This window comes from Pseudorca crassidens, chromosome 4 (assembly GCF_039906515.1).
Source record: "Pseudorca crassidens isolate mPseCra1 chromosome 4, mPseCra1.hap1, whole genome shotgun sequence".
NCBI classification, from domain to species: domain Eukaryota; kingdom Metazoa; phylum Chordata; class Mammalia; order Artiodactyla; family Delphinidae; genus Pseudorca; species Pseudorca crassidens.
The window spans coordinates 52,996,864-53,022,099 of NC_090299.1; the positions used below are offsets into that span (position 1 = coordinate 52,996,864).

At 37.6% G+C, this 25,236-nt stretch overlaps 1 protein-coding gene across 1 annotated transcript in view; it reads left to right on the forward strand.

The window, feature by feature from the left end:
* The window catches only part of STIM2 (stromal interaction molecule 2), a 168,844-nt gene that overhangs the window by 60,590 nt on the left and 83,018 nt on the right, over positions 1–25,236 (forward strand). Inside the window, exon 2 of the mRNA XM_067735687.1 lies at positions 5,715–5,845. Coding sequence (XP_067591788.1) covers positions 5,715–5,845 — 131 coding nt within the window. The remainder of the gene's footprint in view (positions 1–5,714; positions 5,846–25,236) is intronic.

Sequence of the window (25,236 nt, forward strand, 5' to 3'; positions counted from 1 at the left end):
TATTAGACTTTTTGAGAAACATCCATTAATCCTCCTGTATGCCAGGTGTTGGTGATATGCTAGACATTGGGATAATAAGAGAAATAAGGCAGACTCTGCCTTAAAGAGGATATCAAAAAAGAAAGAAGACATTATTCACTTTCCTTTTGAGTTTGAATCAGATTGTTGGTTTATTGAAAAATGACACCAAACGGTTATCTCTGAAGATTTTAGAGAAGATTTGCTCTCAAAATATTCAGATTGAAGTGTTTGATTTGATAAATGCTTGAACTATTAGTGGAAGCACCAAGTATGAACAATATTTATTTAAAATTTTTCTCTCAGTGGTAGTAATTAAGAAAATCCTAATCATGAGACTCATAAAAGTTGCCAGCGTGGTAAGCCATGTTCTTGGCAGTATATGATGTTGCACATTGTTAATGGGCTACAGTCATTGGTTTGTGATGAAAAGTCGGCTGGCTCTCCTTCTTAGTTCTCTTCTGCATGAAATTTGCTGACCTCAAAGGTATTATAGGAGGGAAACTAGCTTTAAAGACTGGATTTACTTTTTCAGTTTCATTTATTTCTTAAGCTCTTATTTTCTTACATTTCTGAACTATATTCCTTGCCTATATCAATTGACTGGGACAACAAAATATAGAATATGGCATAAATATTTGTGCCTCTAGTAAAGGCTTAATGGAGTCACATTTGGCGCAGTTTGTAACTCTGTGTTGTTTGGTTTCACTCATCCAAATAGAAGTTACCTTTGTTTTACCTAGACTTTTATTAGTTCATTCTAAAAATGTCAGTCATATTTGTCTCCTTTCTCTCAGTACACTCAGTTGTCACTTCAGTCTGACCTCTTCCATCTATCCTCACTGCTGTGGTTGTAGTTTATGTTGTTACTTCCTGCCTGTACTGTTGGAATAGGCATTCACTGGTAACAAGCATGTAAACTGAGACTATAGTTTTTTCTCTAGATTAAAATAAAACTGACTATATGGGAAAACATTTTTTGAACTTGAAAGCACTACACAAAATATAAGTTGTGATTTCTGTTATATTTGCCATCAAGTCACAGTTCACTTAAAAATGATCAGTGGCTTCTTTTAGTCTCTTCTTTCTTGGTTCATTGCCGTTCACTGACGGATAACCCCAAGCCATCTTTTCAGATTCACATCCTACTGCTCCTCCACCCATGCTTGCTAGTGTTTTCTTCCTCCCTCTGGGCAGTACTGTTAGCTGGCAGAGGACAGTTCCTTGTTATGTGGGACTGGCCTCCCCAGCCCTCCGCTGAAGGCCTACAGCAGCAGATGGAGGAGAGGTGAGCAGCGAGGAGCCCTGAGTAGCACTCTCAGTAGAGAGCCAGTCTGCTAGCCAGACTGCTCTTTGTGGGTCCCAGATATCGTCTTATTTCCTCTTTGGGTTTGTTCTTGTTTTCTCTTTTTCTAACCCCACTTATTAAAATCCAATTTCTCTTTCCTAATACCACCAAAAATGCAATTGCTTGCATGTAAAAGCCAGTCAGCCATAATTATTTATTAGGAGTAGTACTGTATAATAATAATGTACATATATTATAACATATATAATAATAGTAATAATATATAGTCATGAATAAAACAAGCTTAGTCCTTGCCTTCATGAAATTTGATCTTTGCTGCTAAAGTATAAGGGCCTTGAATCTTAAATATTTTAAAGTTCCCCTCCATTATTTTTTTATAATGTGTTGTATGTTTTGTTCATTAAGTATTTAAACAGCAGTATTTGACAGTGGAAAAATAGACTTTATACTTTAGGCTCTTGAGGGCCACTGAATACTTTTAATTGGAGCAGGAGTAATATTAGTAGATTTCTACTAACACTTAGAGTTAACTTTAGTACTATAAAGAGGTGAGGGGTTTTACTGTCACTTTCTACATCTTAGTTTTCTAATCAGCCAAGTAATTTTGTGAAAAGTTTTTCTCTTCCAAACATTTATATTGGAAACCAGTTAGGTAAGTAATGCAGTAAACATATTTTTTGAGCGCTTACTATGTGCCAGACACTTCTAGGCACTCAGAAAAGAGCAACAATCAGAATAAAGCCTTTCATCTCATGATTGCATTATAGTGGAGGATTGGACAGTAAGAAAGTAAATACATAATATATGCACTGTGATTAAGTGCTGTGAAGAAAAATATAACAAATAGAAAAGGAGAAGGCTATTTTAGATAGGGAAATAAGATGACCTCTGAGGAGAAACATTTGTGCTGGAATGAACCAACAGTGGGTGTACTTGGGAGAAAGAGCTTTGCAGGCCAAGGAAACTGCAAGTAGAGGGTTTCAGTGAGTAATTTATTAACACTTTTTCCCTTTTATTGTCACTTTAGAATAATCGGTAGATCCCTCTATAGTCTGACCCTCAATGATATTGCCAGTCTTTTCTCTTAATTACCTAGTCAAATGGTAATAATAATGCCTATTTTATAAACAAAGTGAAATATATAATTTATATATAAATTTATGTAATATGTTATAGACACTCTGTAATTGATAGTTATTGTCATCATTATTTTGTTAGTATAACTATTAGCAGCTTATGTTCTTGCCCATTCATGTCTTCCTAGAGAACACTTGCTCATCTTTTAAGAATCAATGTGTAAATATCACTTTCTCCTCAAATCTTCTTGCTATACAGGACTACTCCCTTAGTTTTACTGCCATTATATATTTATTACATGTCTGTCATTGTACTTGCCATATTTAACTTTGCTTTTACCCTTTGTATACCTGGCTTCTAACCTGAAGTCTGGCATTTATGTATTTTGCTAGATAAGTAACAAATTAAGAAGTTTATTTAGTTGGCTTCTAATATTTATATTTGTTTAAACTTTCAACATATGTCTGTTACTGTGGTAGTATACTTATTGTAAAGGTTTTTTCAAGGGGAGTGTGAATTAAAGGTACGTTATTCTCAAAAGGAGAAGTAATCTAAGAAGTATAGGTCTGTATTTCAGATTATGTCTGTCATTTATGAGGTATCTAGTGATCCCCTTCCTTGGGACACATTTATGCTTCTTGGTTCTCTCTGCTTCTCAGCCAGGTTCTGGCAGTATCTATGATAGCAATCCTTTATTCTTCTCTGACACTGGTGACACTGACGCATTTATGTTCATTATACTGACACTCGAACATGAATTGGAGTCTTGAAGACTGGTGTGAATCCCAGGTCTGTCATTTCTAGGGGTGTGATCTTAAGAAAGTAACTCATTAGTCTCATTTCCTCATCTGAAAAATGGAGATAATATGTTCCTCACACAGGGTTGTAGGGATTACATTATGTACATGAAAGAGCATTGGCTTCTAGAATATATCAGATGTTTCTTATTAGGTGAAATCATTTTAATTCAGTAACTCTGTTTCTGCAGAATCAGATTGAGCGTTTGTTTGGCTTTGGGTAGAGGAAAACAAGGTGGAATTTAACAATGGTGTTGATTGCTGACTTTGGTTAAGTCTTACTCTGTTTCAGCTGATTCCTTTTTTTCTCAGTGGAATGTGCTGGTCTTGATCCAGAGGAAAGAAAGGAATGCTCAGCATAATAATGCTAGAAAGATATATCACACCACATTGCATTTAACACAAGGTGAGGGCACCAAGGGGAGGAAATTTGCCTTAGTTGGGTGTCCAGCACCAAGTACAGGGCCTGGCACATGACAGGCACTCCATATCATGTTTAAATGAACAAGTGATTCTGTTTAGATGAGAAACCTGTTCTGGCTATGGAGTACATAGTGCATTTTGGGTAGCTAAGGTAGATGTCTGTAAGATGTTGGCAAAGGAGACTGATTTTGGTATTTTAGCAGTTGTCTTTGAAACCATTATACCTGATTCATTATATGTACAGTTCTTTTATATCATATTGTATAAAATGCATAAATGTATAAATGTATAAAATTGTATAAAATCATATTGTATAAAAAGCTTAAGCTTTTTAATGTTTCTGCCGTCCTCACTGTTGACTTCGCTTAGAGAGTTTGACAACAAAGCCTATTTAATCAGAGTGAGTGATGCTGAGACTTTCCTTATTGTACTAGTTGTAATAACTTTCACTTCATATGTTTGTTAGCAAAATAAATACGTGTTAAAAATATGTCTGCTGGAGGCAGTAGCATGTTGTATACACATCTTCTTCACACCATGTGTTGTTGTGATACCTGAGAGCTTATATTTTATTTTGCATCCATTCAGAATAACTTGTGGGCATATGAGGGTTCTGGATGTCTTGTGAATTAGGGATCGTAATTGACCATTATGCCTGTAAGTTCTTAGATTTTAGCAAATCTTAATCAGAGTTTTGAATATTTATACACATATTTATGTCACATAACTTATAATTTCATTTTTAGAGAGTTTCCTTTTCTGTTTCCTTCCCTTCTAAGATTAAAGGAATCAAAATTAAGTTTCAGATTAAAAACTTAAAACTATTAAATGTTAAATTGCCAAAATGTTCTATAAGTAGAACATGCAGGTAATATAGGCTTAAATTGTTTTTTTTTTAGAAAATTATTAGTTTGTCTCCAGGACTGGCTTCTTTTCTTGTAATTTTTTTTCCTAAATGCAGAATTAGATATTCTTAGGCCGTTATGGCTGCAATAGAGCTTAGTAAACATCTAGTCTACTTGCTTTATTTTAGAGAGGTAACTAAGATACAAGGACAAGTGATTTGTCCACAGTCAGTTAATTCATAACAGGACCAGATGATAAACTAGATTTTAAACTATTGTTGAGGAGATGGCCATACTGTGGCTAACCCTTCTGTTATGCTAATAACCACTTTAAACTTTAAGACCATACTGTTCCTAGAAATACATGTGGATCTGATGATGTTTTAAAAGGATATTATTTTAGTGACCTGGTAGAAGTCAGTTCCTGGAATTTGTCAATCCAGCAGTCAGCCAGATTGGGTGTGAGTGAAGTTTTGGCAGTACTTTTCCATTTTGGTATGTAGACTGTTTACTAATTGAGTCAACAGGAGGTAATTTTTACTAATCTCATTTTAAGCCATGAAAAGCCCCACATTCTCTTTAAATTGTTAGTTTTGACAACCTAGATGTGAGGATTCACTCATTTTCCATAGGAAAAGGTTTAGCCAATAAACATGTTAAGGAAAACATGAAGAACAAGATTTTTAAAAATTCAGTTTTTCCTTGTTGAATCTAAGAAGTTATACATTTTATTTTAAAAAGTCATATGGTGGACTCTTGGATTCTGTTAGATAGAAAAATGATTAAAAAATGTCTAAGGATCATGTGAATAGTCTTCATTTCTTTTTCTTGTATTCTTTGTGATGTTTCCCTAGGACTTACATTTTAAACTGGACTATATAAAAATAGCACCTTGTACTCTGTGATGTTTAGTTTTTTTTTCCTTTTTTTAAAGGAGAGAGTTTATCTGTTTTGGGGGAGGAATAATTTATAAATATAATGATCTGGATAAGAAGAATGTAGACAACCTGAATTTAGTACTGGTTTTAGTTGACTAATATCAATTAAATTGAATTATTTATTTTTAGTCAGTGTGTTCATATATTATACTTTTGATGTGAAGAATACCCTACTAGACTTCTTAAAGCCTCTTAGTTTGACTTAGTCTGAAATTTAATTTGTTGCTTTTGTTTTAAATTACATTCTCTTGACTATAGCTTGTGTTTGGGGATTGCAAGTTAGTAATTGCCCTTTGTTCTATTTCAGATCCCTGCATGTCACTGAGTCCACCATGCTTCACAGAAGAAGATAGATTTAGTCTGGAAGCTCTTCAAACAATACATAAACAAATGGATGATGACAAAGATGGTGGAATTGAAGTAGATGAAAGTGATGAAGTAGGTGGAAACCCTTTTTCCCTGGTATTCTCTTAAAACAGAATGACCAAGTTTTTAGTCTTAAATTTTCCCGTTATTCCTTGTATGACTCAACTCCTTCATCTTCATCATCTTTAGTTTTTCTCTTTACATTTTAATTTTACCCTTTGTATTTACATGGTTTTTCTTTTTTCTTTTTTTTCACATCTATACAGGTCTTCTCAGTTTTATAAGAATTCCCACTCTGTGTACTTGGGTTTCTCAAACATATATCCTATTCTGACTATGTCAGTTATCTATTGCTGCTTTACAAACCACCACAAAATTTAGTGGCCTAAAACAACATTTTGTTATTTCTCCTGATCCTCTGGGTTGACTGGGCTTTGCTGAGCACTTTTTCTGTTCCCGTAGTTATGGCCTGAGAGTCACTGTGGCAGTTGCATTCAGTTGCCAGCTCTACTGGGCTGGAATATCTCAGATGACCTCTTTTCCATCAGAGTCTCTCTCCATCCAGTCTCTCATCATTCAGGAGTCTAGCTCAAGCTTCCTTACAGCATGGCAGCCAGCTTCCAGGTGGCAGTGTTCCAGGAGAACAAGTTTCCATGTGAAAGTGCTTATCATGCCCCTGCTTGCCAATGCCTGTTAATATCAAATTGGCTTAAAGCAAGTTATTTGGCTGAACTCAGAGTCTGTGTTGGAAAGGATTATACAAGGATATGAATACCAGGAGATGTGGTTTACTGGGGGTCACCAATGTCCTAATCTACTGTACTCACCGTACAAATAAATAGTACTTTATTTCTTAAGCATTCTCATCTTACCCCTGTCTATTGTCCCTTTTAGTTTTCTTCTTAGAGGTTGTTTCTTTATTTGACTATGGTCTCATTCTAACCAAATTCCCCAGTCAGTTTTTAGTTCTTTTCACTCTTTTTGTTGTATTTGTCACTGTTGAGATGCTTCTCTTTTAGTTTACATGATACTAAATTACACTATTTTCTACATTATTATCTAATGTTGTATAACAGTGACATCCTCTCATCACATATTTATCTAATCACATTGTTATGTAACAGAAACATTCTCTAAAGATCGATTTTTGACCTGCTGTATAAAACATTTACCTTGAGAATGCTCATCCACTTTCAGGTTACTCCTGATGCCTCCATCTCTAAGCCAGTCCAGATTCTGACCTACATATATTGCTTTCTGCCTGACATCTTTTGAGGGCTCTTGTTTTCAGCTTAGTTTATCTAAAGCAAAATCCCAGATCTTCTCTTTGAAATCCCTCACTGTTCAATGGCAATTGTGGACCTACTTCTCAGTTGTTACTCTTTTATTTAATTTTTTTAAAGTTTATTTTATTTATTTTAAATTTTTGGCTGCGTTGGGTCTTTGTTGCTATGTGCGGGCTTTCTCTAGTTGTGGCGAGTGGGGGCTACTCTTCATTGCAGTGCGCGGGCTTCTCATTGCGGTGGCTTCTGTTGTTGCGGAGCACGGGCTCTAGGTGCACGGGCTTCAGTAGTTGTGGCACATGGGCTCAGTAGTTGTGGCTCGCGGCTCACGGGCTCTAGAGCGCAGGCTTAGTAGTTGTGGTGCATGGACTTCGTTGCTCTGTGGCATGTGGTATCTTCCTGGACCAGGGCTTGAACTGTGTCCCTTGCGTTGGCAGGTGGATTCTTAACCGCTGTGCCACTAAGGAAGTACCAGTTTTTATTCTTTTAAATTAGGAGTTGGCAGACTTTTTCTGTAAAGGACCAAATTATGCGTTGAAATATGTCCCCCCCCAAAAAAATACTTTGAAGTTCTAACCCCCAGTACCTCATAATGTGACCTTATTTGGAAATAGGTTCATTTCAGATGTAGTTATTTAAGAGGAGTGTATATTGGAGTAACATGGGCTCTTAATCCAATATGACTGGTGTCCTTGTAAGAGAGGAGAACACCATGTGGACAGACAGACACAGGGGAGAAGATGATCATGTGACAGTGGATGCAGAGATTGGAGTTATGCAGCTACAAGTCAAGGAATGACAAGGATTGCTGGTGACACCAAAAGCCAAGAGAAAGGCATGAAACAGATTCTCCCTTAGAGCCTTTCAGAGAGCATGGCCCTGCTGACATTTTATTTAGATTTATAGCCTCCAGACCCATGAAAGAATAAATTTCTGTTATTTTAAGCCACTCAGTTTATGGTACTTTGTTACAGCAGCCATAGGAAACGAATATAGGCCAGCTAGCAAATAGTTTAGATTTGTGTGAGCCGCATGATCTCTGTTGGATCTACTTAACTCTCCCATTGTAGTGCCCAGCAGCCATAGACAGTATATGAACTAATGATCATGGCTGTGTTCCAATAAAACTTTGTTTGCAAAGACAGCCATCAGTCTGTAGTGTGCCAACCCCTGCTATAAATAAAATTTTGTGTTCTTAGAATTTATTCCTTTTTCTTCCTTTTTCATTTACCTGTTTTAGTTATTTACTTATTCCATTTTAATCTAGGTATTTATTATCTTATGCCTAGATTATTACCTCTAATTTTTTCCTCTCTAATCATCATGCATATCACTTTGAGAGTGTCTTTCTCTAGCTAAGAAATTTAACAGTGATTTCTTAGTACTTATTAGATCAAATATTAACTCTTTAGTCTTTTTTTTTTTTTTTTTTTTACTATCTCTGCATCAGCTGTTTCATGCTTACTGAGAGATAATCTCTTCTCATTGTGGTTAAATCATTTTAATTAGAGTTCAGTTCTATTAGTACCAAAATCATGGCTTTCAGTTCAAAGTAGTCAAATTTATTTCTTTCATTTTTGGAACTGCAGATGACAGGATAGTCCTATTTTACATTGTTTCCAACTTAAAAAGTATTTGAAGTATGTAAATATATTCTGTTGGTCGTAAAGTAGAGTAAATGAAATGAAGTTGATGATTATTAGGAGTTTTACTTGCTGGAATATAACAAAGTAGTTGTCATTTATTGAGGGTCACTTTATTATACTGAGTAACTCATTCTCTCAACATCATCACCATTCCTTCTCTTTCTTCCAGTACAAACACACACATACACACAATAAAATCAAGCTATAAAACTACTTTTTAGAAGTAATACTCTGAATTATTAGTGATGAATTGTTCTTTCTAATCCTCCCAAGATTGTCTAAATTGTTTACTTAGTTGCTAATATAGTTGCTTAAGATTTTGATTATCAAATAGTCTAACATAAATTCCACTTATTCCATAAATTATTACTATCTATATGAATTATGGAGTCAATAGAATTTTATGTTCATATATTTGATGCTCTTTGTAGAGGAAATTATTCTCTAGACTAAACAGATTTCCTGAAATTATTGTTGTACATTTTCTTAGTCATTTACAGTATTAGTTTGATCAAATTCCATGTCAACTCAGAGAGAGTGTAGTCTTTAGTAGATGAGTACTCTGTGCAGTTTCATAATTCTGTCCATCAATTAGATTGGAGATAATTTACAACACTAATTCTTGTACTGAGTTGAAAGGTTATAATTTTAAGTTATTACACTGATGGTGCTAAGTTTTCCTTTGATTTTGGTATTTCTGAGGAACTAATTATTGCTTAGATTGTTTTAGGTTAAGAAATATATTAATTCAGAGGGATTATTATTTTTTTTTATAATTTATTTTTTTTGGCTGTGGTGGGTCTTTGTTGCTGCACGCAGGCTTTCTCTAGTTGCGGTGAGTGGGAGCTACTCTTTATTGCAGCGCGGGGGCTTCTCATTGCTGTGGCTTCTCTTGTTGTGGAGCACGGGCTCTAGGCACACGGGCTTCAGCAGTTGTAGCTTGTGGGCTCTAGAGCGCAGGCTCAGTAGTTGTGGTGCACGGGTTTAGTTGCTCCGCGGCATGTGGGATCTTCCTGGACCAGGGCTCGAACGCGTGTCCCCTGCATCGGCAGGCGGATATGGTTAATTTGAAGAGTTTTAGTATTATAAAATGTTTGAAAAGAGTGGTGTGCACTTTCACTTTTTAAAGCTGGAATAGTTTTAGGTAGCCACATTTCAGAAGTTACAAATTAACTTATTAAGATTGGTTAATTCTGAGCCTAGAATAAGGCTAGATTCTTTATATTAAAAATCTACTTAATAAAATTACTTTTGTTATTAATTGATATATCAAGTTATAAATATTACTACTCTGGGGTGTTTTCTGACACCAACCAGTTCTTCAGTTTTCCAACACCAACTGCATTTCCAACAATTCAATTCAATTCTGACGCTCTCTCCCTGATCCCACAAGTTAAAGGGCTCAGTCTCATAATACTGCCCTTACCTCAGATCCCAGTCACAAGTCTCTGGTTATGTTTTTGAACTTCTGACTGACTGGCGATAAATCTGGGGTTCCCATGGCTCCTTCCTCAGGTTTGAACATTTGCTGGGTATGTATCTGAAAAAAACAAAAAAACACGAATTCAAAAAGATACATGCACCCCAGTGTTCATAGCAGCATTGTTTACAATTGCCAAGATATGGAACCAACCTAAGCATCCATCAGCAGATGAGTGGGTAAAGAAGATGTGGTACATAAATACAGTGGAATACTACTCAGCCATAAAAAGAATGAAATTTTGCCATTTGTAGCAACATGGATAGACTTGGAGGGGTGTTAGGCTAAGTGAAATAAGCCAGACAGAAAGAAAAATACTGTTTGATAGCACTTATATGTGGAATCTAAAAAATAAACTAGTGAATAATACAAAAAAGAAGCAGACTCACAGATATAGAGAACAAACTAGTGGTTACCAGTGGGGAGAGGGAAGAGGGGAGGGGCAATATAGGGGTAGGAGATTAAGAGGTACAAGCTATTATATATAAAATAAATAAGCTACTGTACAACACAGGGAATATAGCCAATATTTCATACTAATTATAGAGTATAACCTTTACAAATCACCATATTGTACACCTGTAACTTATATAATATTGTACATCAACTGTACTTCAGTAAAAAAAAAAAAGGAAAATTTGCTGGAATGGCTCACAGAACTCAGGAGAACACTTTACTTATGTTTACTGGTTTATTAAAAAGGATATAACTCTGGAACAGCCAAGTGCTGTATATGTATAGGACAAGGTATGGTAGAAGGCGCATGGAGCTTCCATGCCCTCTCTGGGCATGCTGCCCTCCCAGCACCTCCCACACCTTGATATATTCACCAACCTGGAAGCTTTCTGAATCTCTAAGTTCAAGAGTTTTTACAGAGCTCAGTTTTCCCAGAGGTCAGGTAGCTGGGACTGAAATTTCCGGTTCTCTGATCCCTGGTCTTTCTCATGATCAGCCCCATCCTGAGGCTATCTAGGGGCCCCTCCCTTAGTCATCTCATTAGCATGAACTCAGGGGTGATTAAAGGAGGAAAGGACACTCTATCACTGAGGAAATTCCAAGACTTTTAAGAGCTCTGTTCTAGGAACCAGGGATAAAGACCAAATATATTTCTTATTATATCACAATTTAAAAAATATTTAAATATGGAAAAAATAGCAAAAATTCATATTTTTTAATTATTAAAAATACCTTCAAGAGAAGGATCTGTTGCAATTGTGTATAATATATAGACAGAGAGGTATTAAGTAAGCTTATGCAGATATTTGACAGCCGATTTGAATGTATTTGATTGCATAATAATTCCTAGAATTACAAGTTATTTTAATCTTTTTATCTCATCATCAGATAGTAAATGCTCAAATGTGTGAAATATTATCATTATCACTGTGCCAAACAAAGTAATCACGCATGGTTGTATAATTTATACTTCAATGGAATTCTTATTGAGTCTTAAATTTTAGTGGAATTCCAAATATTTTGTAATAAAAAAATAATAACTTTGTTAAAAAGTAAAACTTATGTTAAAAGAACTTAGAATTCTATCAGTATAATAGGTGAACTTGAATGTTTAAAAACAGAAGATATCTTTCTCTCTGTATTTCTTTTAATATGAATATTTAAAAGCAAATATAGTATGCTTCTGTGTTTTATTAGTACCCCCAAAAATCTAGAAATCCATTGTACAGTATGGTAGCTACTAGCTATATTTGTCTATTGAGCACTTAAAATTGAGGTGTGTTATATGTGTAAAATGCACTTCAAATTTTGAAGATTTACATAAATATTGAAATATTGATTACATGTTGGAAATGATTATATTATGGGCATACTGGGTTACATGAAATATAATATAAAATTAATTTAACTTGTTTTTACTTTTTAATGTGACTCCTAGGAAATTTTTAATCACATATGTAGATCACTATTTATATTGGACAGGACTGATCTTAGAGACTATAGTGTGTTGCAGGCTTTAAGAGAATGGGTTTTTTTTTTTTTTTTTTTTTGTGGTATGCGGGCCTCTCACTGTTGTGGCCTCTCCCGTTGCGGAGCACAGGCTCCGGACGCGCAGGCTCATCGGCCATGGCTCACGGGCCCAGCCAGGCCCAGCTGCTCCGTGGCATGTGGGATCTTCCTCGACCGGGGCACGAACCTGCGTCCCCTGCATCGGCAGGCAGACTCCCAACCACTGCGCCACCAGGGAAGCCCAAGAGAATGGGTTTTTAATTCTGTAGTTCTTGGACCAGTTTGGTGCCTTCAGTTCATTATTGCTACATCTTGATTTGTATTTCTTGTTAAAGTGTCTTTTTTTTAAAGAAGTGAATATTAATACTGTTATAGGTCTCTAGTAGCCATCATTAGGAAACTTCATGAATTTAATAGGAAACCTTAGAAATTTAAAAATACTTAATTTCTTGTGATTTTTGAATGGAAATATTGCTTTTTAAAAATTTTAGCAAAATATTTAGCATTTGAAAATGCTGGTTGGAAGCTTAATTTTTTTCTCTTTAGTACCTATTGTTTTTGGTCATATGAGAAAGCATTTACTTTTCTAGTTTATTCATTCATTTGATATTGAGCTAATATTTGAGGATCTATTCCATGCCAGATACTCAAATAGATCTTGAAATATATCAGGAAAAGAACAGACAAAATCTCATATAAATCTTCAAGCCCTTAGGCTAACATTCTGATGGGGCTTGTGACTAAACAAAACAAAACTAAACAAGACTAGACAAAACAAGACTAAACAAAGCAAGACTAAACAAAAAACTAAATAAGCAGGGGAAGGGGGATCAGGACGGGTAGATAATGGATGGCTGTAATTTTAAATAGGATGGTCATGGCAGGCCTCATTAAGAAGGTAACAAAGTGTGTACTGTTTGCAGTGCTTGGACAAGTAAGAGAATAAATATCTGGCAATTTTCCAGAGCTATTCTACAATTGAAATTGGAGGCCTAGGGGTGTTTCAGATTAGGAACAGGATATGCAGCTTTTGCTCTCTAGGTCATTGTCTTCTGACGCAAGATCTAGAAGATTAGATGTCAGTGTATGCTGAATTTGTGACCTGCTTAGATTGAGTTATTGATTACAGTTAAGTTTGCCTGTTCTGTCAATATTGAAGGTATTTTGGACAGTGTAGGTACTTGATTAGCCAATAATTTAAATGAGAGTATTGAATGGTTTTGTGGCCCTGAGCACAGCAGTAGGAGGCAATGAGAACTGACATTGTTATTGCCTACTTCATGACTGGAAGTTTTATTATAGTTCCTAGTGTGTATGAACCTTGTTTTCTGTTTTTATTTTTCCCCCTTTTTCTTTTATATTTTAAAAGGTTTCTTCCCCTTTTTCTACTTTTCCCCCCCTTTTATCCATTCTTCCTGTTCATTTATGTGATTCCAGATAGTTTTAGAATGTTATCAGTTGGTTTTGTATACATATGTATATAAAACCAACTTTAAGGCCAACTTATGTGAAAAATCTGGTTGTACCTGGTATTTGTTTTTCTTATATTAGCTATTCTGCCTGAAAAACACCTTTGTCATCATTTCTCGGTACACTTCTCAGAAAACTTAGTTTTAACCACACAGATGAATCTGTCTGAAACAAGGAGAGTCACTTAAGAAAATAGGCAAAAGTAGGGTTAGAAAAAAATAGGAGAAAATACATTTTAAAAAAGGATCGCTGAGTTTTGAATTACGTGGAGTATTGTTTCTAAAGGAATAACTGCGTCTGTTCTTTACTGAAGTTTTCTAAGTTAAAATTTCAACTTAGTTATCTATTATTGTGTAACAAATTCTTCCCAACTTAGTGGTTTACTAAGCCACTCACGGTTTTATCATCTCATGGTTTCCGTGGGTTTGAAATCCAGGAGCAGCTTAGCTGGCTCTTGCGGCTCTGGGCCTCTCACTAGCTGCGGATAAGATGTCAACTGGTATTGCAGTCATCTCAAGGCCTGATTTGGGGAGGATTCACTTCAAGGCCTACTCATGTGGCTGTTGGCTCCACAGGTCCTCACTGGTTGCTGGTTGCAGATGTCGGTCCCCTGCCACATGCCTCTGTCCATAGGGCAGTGGTCTTCCCTGAGTGAGAGGGGCTGAAGGGGGTGGGGGGAGCACGGGGGTGGGAGAGAGAAAGTCGGGGGAGGGAGGGAGGGGGAGAGAGAGAGAGAGAGAGAGAGAGAGAGGGAAAGGACAACATGGAAGTCAAAGTCTTTTTATAACCTCATCTTGGGAGTCCTGTTTCATCACTTTTTGCCATATTCTGTTTGTTGGAAGTGAGTTGCTAGGTCCAGCTGATACTCAAGGGGAGGCAGTTAACACAGGAGCACAAATAAGAGGATGTGGGGATCATTATGAGCCATTTTATTTTATTTGTTTATTTTTATCTTGTTATCTCATTTTATTTACCTTTTAGAACTCTTCCTATGAGCCATTTTAGAGGCTGCTTATCGTGGTTTGTTTTTGTACTCTGCTAGAGAGATTTGATGGGAAATTCTCAAGCCATGGAATTATAAAGTATAAAAGCAGTAAAGTTATATGACTTCCTTCAAAAGGCTTTGCTTTGGAAGTGACCCACAATAAGACTTTTCATGTTTATCTTTGTATTAGGATATGTCTAACATTTTAAAGCATGTTAAATTTGATTAAAGTTATCTACTGAGTAGTACTTTACATGCACAAATGTACCGGTACAACTTATTTGACTGAAGGATCACTTGGCGTTCACCTGAAAGGACAGGCAGGGCAAAGGTAAGGTGAAGAGAGTAGGTGCTAAAGAATTCTTGCTGTTAAATTATAATTATTGAGGTATTTTCCTGTATACTGAAATTTTCATAGTTTAATTAGTTAAAAACTTGATGCCGTAAAAGCAGGCTTTAATTCTTTCTGGAAAATAATAGCAATAAGCATACAACTAGAATAGCAGAGAATGTTAATAGTTATTCCATAAAAAAAAGGGTTAGATGGCCAAAACTGAGAAATGATGAATTAATTTAGTTTTGTTACTGGAGGACTTCTCAAACTTGTATTTATGGCTTTATATACTAAAATAACAGAAAACATTTATTTAGCATTTACTGTTTGTTCCACACTGTAAGCACTTTGCATACACTATGGAATGGACTCCTCCTAGCAACCCTGTGAACTAAGAATATACCATAATTATCTATTTGCAGATAAGGAATAGGCTTAGAGAGATGAGGCAAATGCCCAGGGTCACCAGCTTATAAATGATAGAACAGACTGAACCCATGTTCTTGATTTCTAGTCTGTGTTGCTTTTCTATGTTAATATATATCATTAATCTCCATCATTATGCCCTCCCTGTTACAATTTATAAATAAATAGTTGTATATAAGTAGTATGTGTATATAAAAATATTTTTATTATATATACATTCTGTTATACCAGTGTTATGTCTTTTTTAAATGTTCATGAAAATATAAATTAAAAATGAGATAAAATTAAATATAAATGGAAGTTCTAATGTTTTCTCCCTCTAAAGTGGATTAGACTGTACATCCCTATGGGGTCTGGGCAACCGAATTTGGAGGCCACTGCTGTAATGAATTGTAAAGCAAGGTCTGTTATTAGACACATAGGCTTCATTCCATTTTTATAAGAACAGGCAATTGTGAGAATTTTTCAAAAAAGCAATTTCCAGAAACACTGATAATGTTAATATTCTTCTCTAATTTCCACATTTATTGTATACAGGTCTCTACTATACGGCACATCAATTACTGATATTCTTATGATGACCACTCTGCTTTTCATGACTGACATTAGCTCTGATACTGTGATATCTAGAAGAAATGATATTGTAAGAATAGAGGAAAAGTCACACTCATTTATACTAATTTAGAAAAAAAGGTAGGGAATGACCAAGGCAGAAAATTTAGATATCATTTTGATGAGAGAAGAAATGATTAAAATCTACACTTTATTTCCTTTGTTTGAAAAATACCTTTTTCTGTACATTTGCCTATGATTTTTTATTTTAGCTGCAAATTCTAAGTTAAAAAATTTAATTTTTATTTGGAATGTGTCTAATTATTGATCTGTAGAGCTCATAAAAGAAGTAATGATTTTGAACACCTTTAAATAGGAGTCTGTGCAAGAAACATCCTTCTCGGGCTTCCCTGGTGGCACAGTGGTTAAGAATCCGCCTGCCAATGTGCAGGGGACACGGGTTCGAGCCCTGGTCCGGGAAGATCCCACATGCCGCGGAGCAACTAAGCCCGTGCGCCACAACTACTGAGCCTGCGCTCTAGAGCCCATGAGCCACAACTACTGAAACGCGCATGCCTAGAGCCCGTGCTCTGTAACAAGAGAAGCCACTGCAATGAGAAACCTGCGCACGAAGAGTAGCCCCCGCTCGCCGCAGCTAGAGAAAGCCCGCGTGCAGCAACGAAGCCCCAACGCAGCCAAAATTAAAAAAAAGAAAAGAAAAGAAACATCCTTCTTTTACCTAGGAGGAAGTCATCTCCTGGGGTTTGTGTACAGTATTTTGATCAAAATCTGTTAATATCTGTTTGTCACTTTGCTTATATCTGTTTGTCACTTTGCTTATTACCTCTTCTCTGTTTGCATGTTCTTAACTATGGCTGGAGCTATTCAAAATAATGTGGAGGCTGTATACATGTTTTGGAAGTAAGGCAGAAATAAGGTTGGGGCACTCTTCCATTCAGTACTTTGTTTGCATTTAGCCTACAGAATGAGGAAAGAAAGGCAGTGAACCCGTAAGACAAAGTGGATTACTGCAGCCAAATCTTTGGGCCTCAAGGGAGAGAAGTGGAAGAAAAAGAAGTTGGTAAAGTTTTGAAAGATTGCTCTAAGGAATAAATCAAAGTGTGCTTCTGGGACAAGCAGCAACTTGTTAGAATCGTTAGGCCCCCTCTCAGCCCTACTGAATCAGAAACTTGGGGGTGGGGCCCAGAAATCTGTTTTAACAAGTCCTTCCATGATTCTGATGCCTGCTTTGTACTTTAATAAATTTGAACAGCTGTTTTTGCACTATACTTTTGTAACAGTTTTTATAATCTCAGGCATTATATTTGGCTATTGTGATGGTCTTGCAAAAGACATTTTTTCCTGCCCCTGTACTTTGTGATTTCACATTGGCCAAGTTCCACCTTAAAGAGGTCATGGACTTGCAGTTACTATAAAGCAGGGCTATATGTGTATTTTTCTGGGTAGAAGATTCTTTGCTTTTGTTAAAGTAAGATGGTTCTGTAGCCTAGAATGGTTAAGAACCACTGTATGAATTAATGGGATGTATCTTAAGAAAATATCTCATTTTATAGTTATATAAGCATAACTAGAATATTTCTTAAGTTCTAAATTTTCTATCCTGCCTCAGCATTTATTTACTTGAGTACCTGGGCTCTTATGTCTTCCCTTGACAATTATAGTACCTATTTACTAGACTTCCTCCTCTATCTCTTTCTTTTCCAATTCATTTACCACCTGCTGTTGTTATCTTTCTCTTTATAGATATTTGATAAGAACTAATTCTAGAGTATTTCAATTCATATACCTCTGTCTCCTTCAAAGCAACCACCGTAGAAACCAGAAGACTTTCTCTTTTCTTACCATCCAGACTGTCTCACCTCTACCTCTTCAATCTCTTCTTGATGATTCCTTAGTCACGGGTCATTCGAGAGCACCGTTGGTACTATATAGTTCAGTTATATATAGATTAAATATTAGGCTTTTGTTGTAGGAACTTAAATACCACAACAGTTTCTGTAGAAAGATGTGTTTCAAATAGCAAATAATGCCCTTAAATGCAACTGGCTTAACTGGGAATGAATAGTCTATGGTTATGAGTTCTGTCTATAAAGAGCCAAAAACTTCTGAGTTATTTTATGGCCATGAAACATTCAACCCAGGACCTTTTGCCTCTTTCTGGGAATTACCACAACCCCTGCTTCAACTGGTACATATTTTAGCCCCTTCCTCCAAATTATATCTGCTTTTCTTAGTCATACCAAATAATAATCATTAAAAAATACCATTTCCCATTCCTGTTCCATTAATTTTTAATTTACCTTACAAAGAGTTTCGTATTAAATACCGTTATAGGCTGGAAGGGAGCGGAAGCATGCGAGTGTGCATCAGGGCCTGCATGTGTACTCCTTCGGTTCCAGCCCGACCGGACTGCCAGTCCTGCCCTTTCCTCCCCCTCCTTTCCTGGGCATTTTTAGGATCACAGCATGGCATTGCATTTATGTAATTCTTTTTTTTTTTTTGAGAGTTTAGCACACTTAACATATTGTTTCATATTGTAAAAGGTCTCTGAGTTTGGGTGGGTACAGAACGTATTTATTCCCATTTCACAAATGAAAGTAAAATTGTACCTTCACTATAACATTAACTCCATCTGCCTCATATTGTTATTATAGATAGGATGACCATATAATTCATCATCCAAACAGGAATACTTTTGAGAGTGAAAGAGGGTGCTATTAGTAATTATACCAGGACAACAGGTGTAAATGAGGAGTAACCCTGGCAAATGGGGCTGTATAATTACCTTACTATGTGTCTTATCTCAGTCTGCTTTCTATTGTACTGCTTATCTTTATCTTGGTTTTGCTCCTTTACTAAGTTGTTATTAAATTGATCTAAGTTTATGCCAAGGTTTGTTCTGTTAGTAAAGCTCGGCTGGATCTATTTCAGTTTAGTTTATCGTCTTAGTCTTTTTACATGGTATAGTTTGTTTTCTAGTAACATGACAGAGATTCGGGCATTTTTCTCTTCCTTTTTCTTAGAGTTAAGCGATTTTGTCCTGTCTCTCTTTTCTTTAGAAATACTATAACTTAACAGTATTTCTTTATTAACTTAAAATAATACTCATTGACCCTTTCATTGATCTTTACAATTACTTTTTTTTAGTAGTAAGTTTTCTGGCTTTCCCTAATTTTCATATCTGAAGAATTTAGTCTGACTTTTCCTATGGACCTGTTCAGTGTTCAGCCTGCTAGGCAGAAGGGAGCAGAAGAAAGAAGCGGATTGGTTGTGTCAAGGTAACCTTCCTTTAGGGGACAGTTGTGGGTCTGTCGGGCAGCTTACCTCAGTAGTGCTGACCAAGTGATTTCTGATTGACTGGTTTAAGGTTCCATTCTTGGGAGAGGCCAAAACTGTAATTAAATTAAGTATTGTCTTGGTTTGGTGATGTGGGGCTTACCGTAAGTGACTCCATTATGGGCCTGTTGGTCCTGTTTTTAACAGTTCCCCCCTTTTGATCATGACTCTCAGCCTGAGAGGTATGATCAAAATTTAAGGCATTAGTGCCACTGCCAGCTACTGCTCTGAAGTTCTTGCAGTTTTTACTGATCCTCTGTGTGGTATTCACAGGTCATGACTTCAGGTTCACGTTTTTTAAGCTGGTCATTCTCTTCATTCCTTTCTGATATTCCAGTCTTAGGGAGATCATTTGTTTGGTGGTTAGGGGCTGCAAACATGCACTTAAAGCTTTTGAGAGAATACAGCATACCAGGGAGACTGTTGTGGTTATTATAAGCAGGAAAATTCTTAATACCTGGAGTGCATTTTGGAGCCATGGTCCCCAAGACCAAAACCACTCAAAGTCAAAGAAAGACCCTGTTGAAGGAGTCACTTTCTTAAGCCAAGTGGCTTGTTCAGTGATCTTACATAACTGAGTTTCAGCTTCCTCAGAAGTGTTAATCCAGGTGCAGCAGGTGGTGTTGGCCACAGCACAGGCACCTTCTTGCTCAGCTAAAAGATAATCAAGGACTATCCCATTACCAAGAACAACTTTGGCCAGAGAGTTGAGGATTTTTGTTGGACAACTATTGCTTTTGCAGCAGATTCTGTAATATCTTCAAGAATTAAGGAGGGGTTCCTGATCATAACCTCATTTGTTTACTTGAGTACCTGGGCTTATGGGCTCTACTCCTAACCAGGGAAGTAGGGACCTGCCAAAGGAAGCAAATCCTGAATCATGAATGCCTCCTGTTAGGTCCCTTCTAACTTGCTGATATAAATTCAGGGGAGTTGACCAATGAGGTGTCTCACTTTGTGGGCAGTTAGGAATACAGTTAGATCACCTAAGAGGCATTGCTCAGTTATGTGCCAGCCATCTAGGCATAAATAGGTCCAAGGAGAATGATAACCACCATAGACAAAGATAAATCCTGTCAGGGCACAAACTATTCCCGCTAAGCTGGTACTGTTAGTGGGTTCATTCACAGGGATGGTTGGATTTGCCTCTTCCAAGCCATGGGTCAGTTAGGTTTTCAGTGCATTTGGAAAGTAAATCTCCTAGCCTGAAATTAAAAAAAAAAAAAAAAAAAGTTATAAATTCCTTGCAAAGATGTGTGCTGCTGGTGAGATCTTTTTGTGATTGGGGGCAGATCCAATTTAGATATAATCATAAGAATGTTAGGTACACATGTACCATGATTTATGTAGGCATTTGTGTCTAATTGGGAAAGTACAGTTATAATTGGAGAAAGGTTAAAACAAGGCAATGGATGTTCTGGCTATAAAAGTTGGGACTCTGTAAGTGACTTCCAACGGAGTTTGACTGTAGTTCATTTGTTCGTTCGTTCTTCCCTCCCTCCCTTCCTTCCTTTTTTATAGTTTATGGTGACATTAGGAATAGAAGAAAAATTGGTCACAGGGAGGACCAGGGGGTCTCTAGCATCATGGATAAATTGGAGTATTGCTAAGAAATCTAGCAGTTTGAAAGGTTACCTCTCTTAGCAGTGGCTTGGGAGATACAGATGAGACATTATCTTCCCAGGCCAATGCCAGAGTAAAGGAAAGAAAGAGAAGAAGAAAGTGTTTCATGTTTAGCTAAAGCATGAAGTCTTGACCCAGCATCTTGGGTGGAAGCAGTCTACTTCGATGTTGGCTACTTCTCTTCCTAGTCAGTTTGATTTGGAGGTTTCTAGTGTTTGTACAGGACCAGATGTCAGGTGGAGCCTTCTTCAGCTGTGAAATGTGTACCCAAGTTTTAATGCCTTCTAGTTTCATAGTAATGTTAGTGGTCAGAAGCACTTGGTAAGATCCATTCCAATGGGGCTCAAGGGTTGATGACATTTCCAGAATACCCGATCACCAGGCTTCAGACTGTGACCAACAGGATCCTTTGAATTGGGATCTGGGAAAGCTTTTTTAACCTGTTGATAACAGGCTTTAGCATAAGACATTAAAGACTTACATTAGGTAGTCATGTTAGCATGTGATAACAAGGGATCAAAAAGTTGTATACCAGTAGCTCATGTGGAGTGAGGTTGTTTCCTAAAAGGAGTACTGCAAACAGTCAGCAAGACCAAGAGGCAGTACCTTAGGCCAAGGGAGACCAGTAGTTTCAGCAAGTTTTGCAATGTTTTTATTAAGGCTTGTATGATTTGCCCAGTGAAGTGGGTTCCCTAATTACTGGAGGTTGTGGAAGGTATACCCAAATGCGAGACACGTTTTCTAACAGTTTCTTTGCCACTGTGAGGGCATTAGCCGTGTGGCAAAGGAAGACTTCAAGCCAGCCAGAAAACATACATAAAATAACAAGAACATATTGATAACTCATTCGAGGTGCAGTTGAATGAAGTCCAGTTGCAGGTGCTCCAAGGGTCCAGAAGGATGAGGTTTGAAGCCTCTGGAAACAAAAATAGTTTTCCCAGGATGCAGATCTGACAGGTCAGACCTTTGTGGTAAACTGTTTTCATAGTTTTACAGAATTGTCCTCACTCATGTTTATTCATAATTTGAGTCATCTTAATTGCACCGTGGTGGGTAAAGGAATGTAAAAACTGAAAGATGGGGTTTGCCAGGGAGCCGGAAGAACCAAGCGGCCATCTTGGGTTTCCATAGCCCCAACTAGTCATTTAATTTGCAACCATTATTTGCCCATTGTGGTTTCTCTGATTCAGGAGCAGATTGTTGCCATGTTGCAATGACATCAGGATGGCAGAAGTATGGCAGCAAGGGGTCAGCTTTTGCAGAAGCAGAATGGACTTTATCCACATGTGCTGCAGTCTATAGATTCCGTTGCTGCTGTCTGTGCAGGAAGGTCAGCCAGGGCATTTCCCTGATAGCCAGGTTCAGTCGTTTTGGTGTGAGCCTCAGTTCTGATACAGTTTCAGAAAGTAAGAGAATGGTAGTAAGAAGGACATTTACGTGTTGTCCTTTTTTAAAAAAAGTAAATTTATTTATTTATTTATTTTTGGCTGAGTTGGGTCTTCACTGCTGTGCGCGGGCTTTCTCTAGTTGCCGTGAGTGGGGGGTTACACTTCGTTGTGGTGCGCGGGCTTCTCATTGAGGTTGGTGGCTTCTCTTGTTGCGGAGCACGGGCTCTAGGTGCACGGGCTTCAGTAGTTGTGGCACAGGGGCTTAGTTGCTCCGCGGCAGGTGGGATCTTCCCGGAGCAGGGCTCGAACCCGTGTCCCCTGCATTGGCAGGTGGATTCTTAACCACTGCGCCACCAGGGAAGTCCATGTGTTGTCCATTTTTGATTGGAGTCTCAGTGGATGTAAGAAAGCCCCTTTATTTCCATGACATCCCCAAATCATAGATGACCCCAAGGCACATCAGCTGTCAGTATAAATATTAACAATTTGTCCTTCTGATAATTGGCATTCTCTGGTAAGGGCATGGAGCTCTGCTTGTTGGGCTGATTTAGCTTGTGGGAGGTTTCACCTCTCAAGTAGCTCATGTCAAGTAGTAACAGCAGAGCCAGCTGGGAAATTCCCATTTTCATTTTTACAGTATGACCTATCAACAAACAAAATTAGATGAGGATTAGTCAAAGGGGCATCTCATAAATTGGTGTCATGAGATGGGATGTTATTATCTCACAGTCATGGGATTCACTCTGATCAGGCGGGGTAGTAATGAAGAAGAATTAAGGAACATTGCAACGTTTAAGAAACACATTAGGTGATGAAAGCAGAAGGCTCTCATAAGAGGTTAGACTGCTTGCAGAGAAATGCTTAGTCAATTCAGAATTAAGAAGACTTTGGACAGCATGTGGAGTTTGTAAGTAAATATCATTTCCTAGGCTTCTGAGGCTTCTACTAACTTTGCAGCTGCAGCTGTAGCCTGTAGCCTTAAGGCAGTTGGGATAGGCACAAACAGCTGAATCCAGTTCTATGCTATAATAGGCAATAGGCCTGTGTTTATTTTTGTGGTCTCCCATGAGCATCCCAGGGCTTGGTTATATTGTTGATGCACAGATAAGGTGAAAGGCTTTGAACAGTCTGATAGCCTTCGGGCAGGTAGCTCTTGCAGCCCTTGTTTAAGTCTTAGGAAGGCCTGCTCTTGTTATCTTCCCAAAGAAGGGGTTCAGGGGCTGAATTTTTAGTAAGTTCATAGAGTGGGGAAGCTGATAGAGAAGAATTAGGAACCCATAGTCTACATTAGCCGGGCAGACCTTGGAATCCATGAAGCTGTCGCTTAGCTGTGGGCCTAGGAAATTCTTGGATTAATTTAATTCTTTTTGGAGATAGCTAGATTCCTTTAGTGCTTAGATTATGACCTAGGTGATGAACAGTGTCTAAAGATAATTGTAATTTTTCCTCAGAGACTTTCTGTTTTCAGCTGTTGCAGCAAATTCATCGAATCCTTTATGGATGCCTCTTTGGTGACTGAACATAAAAAGAGGTCATCTACATACTGTAGAAGGGTTGATTTCCTGGTGAACTGGAGGGTACTTAAATTTTGGTGGGGCACTTGGGAGAAATGAGAAGGGACCTTAGTGAATCCTTGAGGTATGACTGTCCAGGTATATTGTTGATTGTTCCAAGTGAAGGCAAATAGTTATTGACTGTTAGAGTGGAGTCTACAGGGGTGCTGAAGAAGGGTGAACGTAGGTTCTCAACAGTCAACCATTTTGAGTCAGGTGGAACTTGTGACAAAAAGGTGTTTGAGTTTGGAACAACTGGGAAATGGGGAATAGCTTTCTTATTAATAGCTGTCAAGTCGTGGGCTTATAACCATCCCTGCCTGTTAGTTTTACAGACTGGCAAGATCTGTGTGTTACAGGGGCTGGTTCAGGGAATGATGAGCCCTGGAGTGATTGGGTCTTCTATTATTGGTGTGAGGCCTTGTATGGCCTTGGGCTTTAATGGATATTGAGGCAATTTGGAAAGAGATTTAGATATATGTGTATCTGAATTTTTATAGGTTCTACACTTTTATTCTTCTAGTGTCAGTATTGGAGGTAGCCCACAGATTTTTTTGTTAACCTTGATTAACTTAGGGCTTTTTGCTGGAATTCTTTCTCTTCCGTATCAAGGACAGATAGTAAGGAACATAAAAGATCAGGTGCAGATTGGTCAGGAAATTCTAAGGTGAGGTCTCCATTGGAGGCAAAACGTATTAGCCCTTTTAATTTAGAAAGGGGGTTTTTACTGAATAGATTAATTGGAGCTGTATCACATAGCAAAAAAGGAATGTTTTTCAGGGAAAGGTCCCAGAGGCATCTGCACTGATTGAGATAGTAACTCTCTTTGGGTTTTATTAGATACACCCACTGTAGAAACTTCTTTTTCACTCTGAGTTATTTGTTGTTCTATGAGACTAGGGTTTAAAGTAGAGAGTGTAGCTCCAGTATCTACCAGAATTTGGCAAGGTTTTCCATCTATTTTAATTTTAGTTTTTTCTCAGCTGTCTACAGGAATTACTGGTAGCAGTTTACTGGAGAATTCCAGAGTCTTGTCAGTTCTAGGAGGGGTCCATAGGGGGGCCTTCCTTCTGGAGTACGCATGGGGGCATTGAAGCTGGTGATGAAGAATTTGCATAAAACCTTTGAGGACAATCTTTTTTCTGGTGTACCGGTTGGTTACAAATGAAACACTGATTCCTGGGCCTGCATTTTGATGATGAACCCCTAGGAGGGTACAGTGGTGGCCCAGGTATTGTTTCTGGTTTCTGGCCTCGGAACTGTTGTAGCTGTAAGGCTCATAGCTTGGCGGACTTTTGTTTACAGTCTTATCCCAAAGTTCTTTTCAAGTGCTCAGCTGTGGTCATGAGTTCAGTCAGATCAGACCTGTGGCTTCCCATCCTATTTTCTGCCTTTTAATCC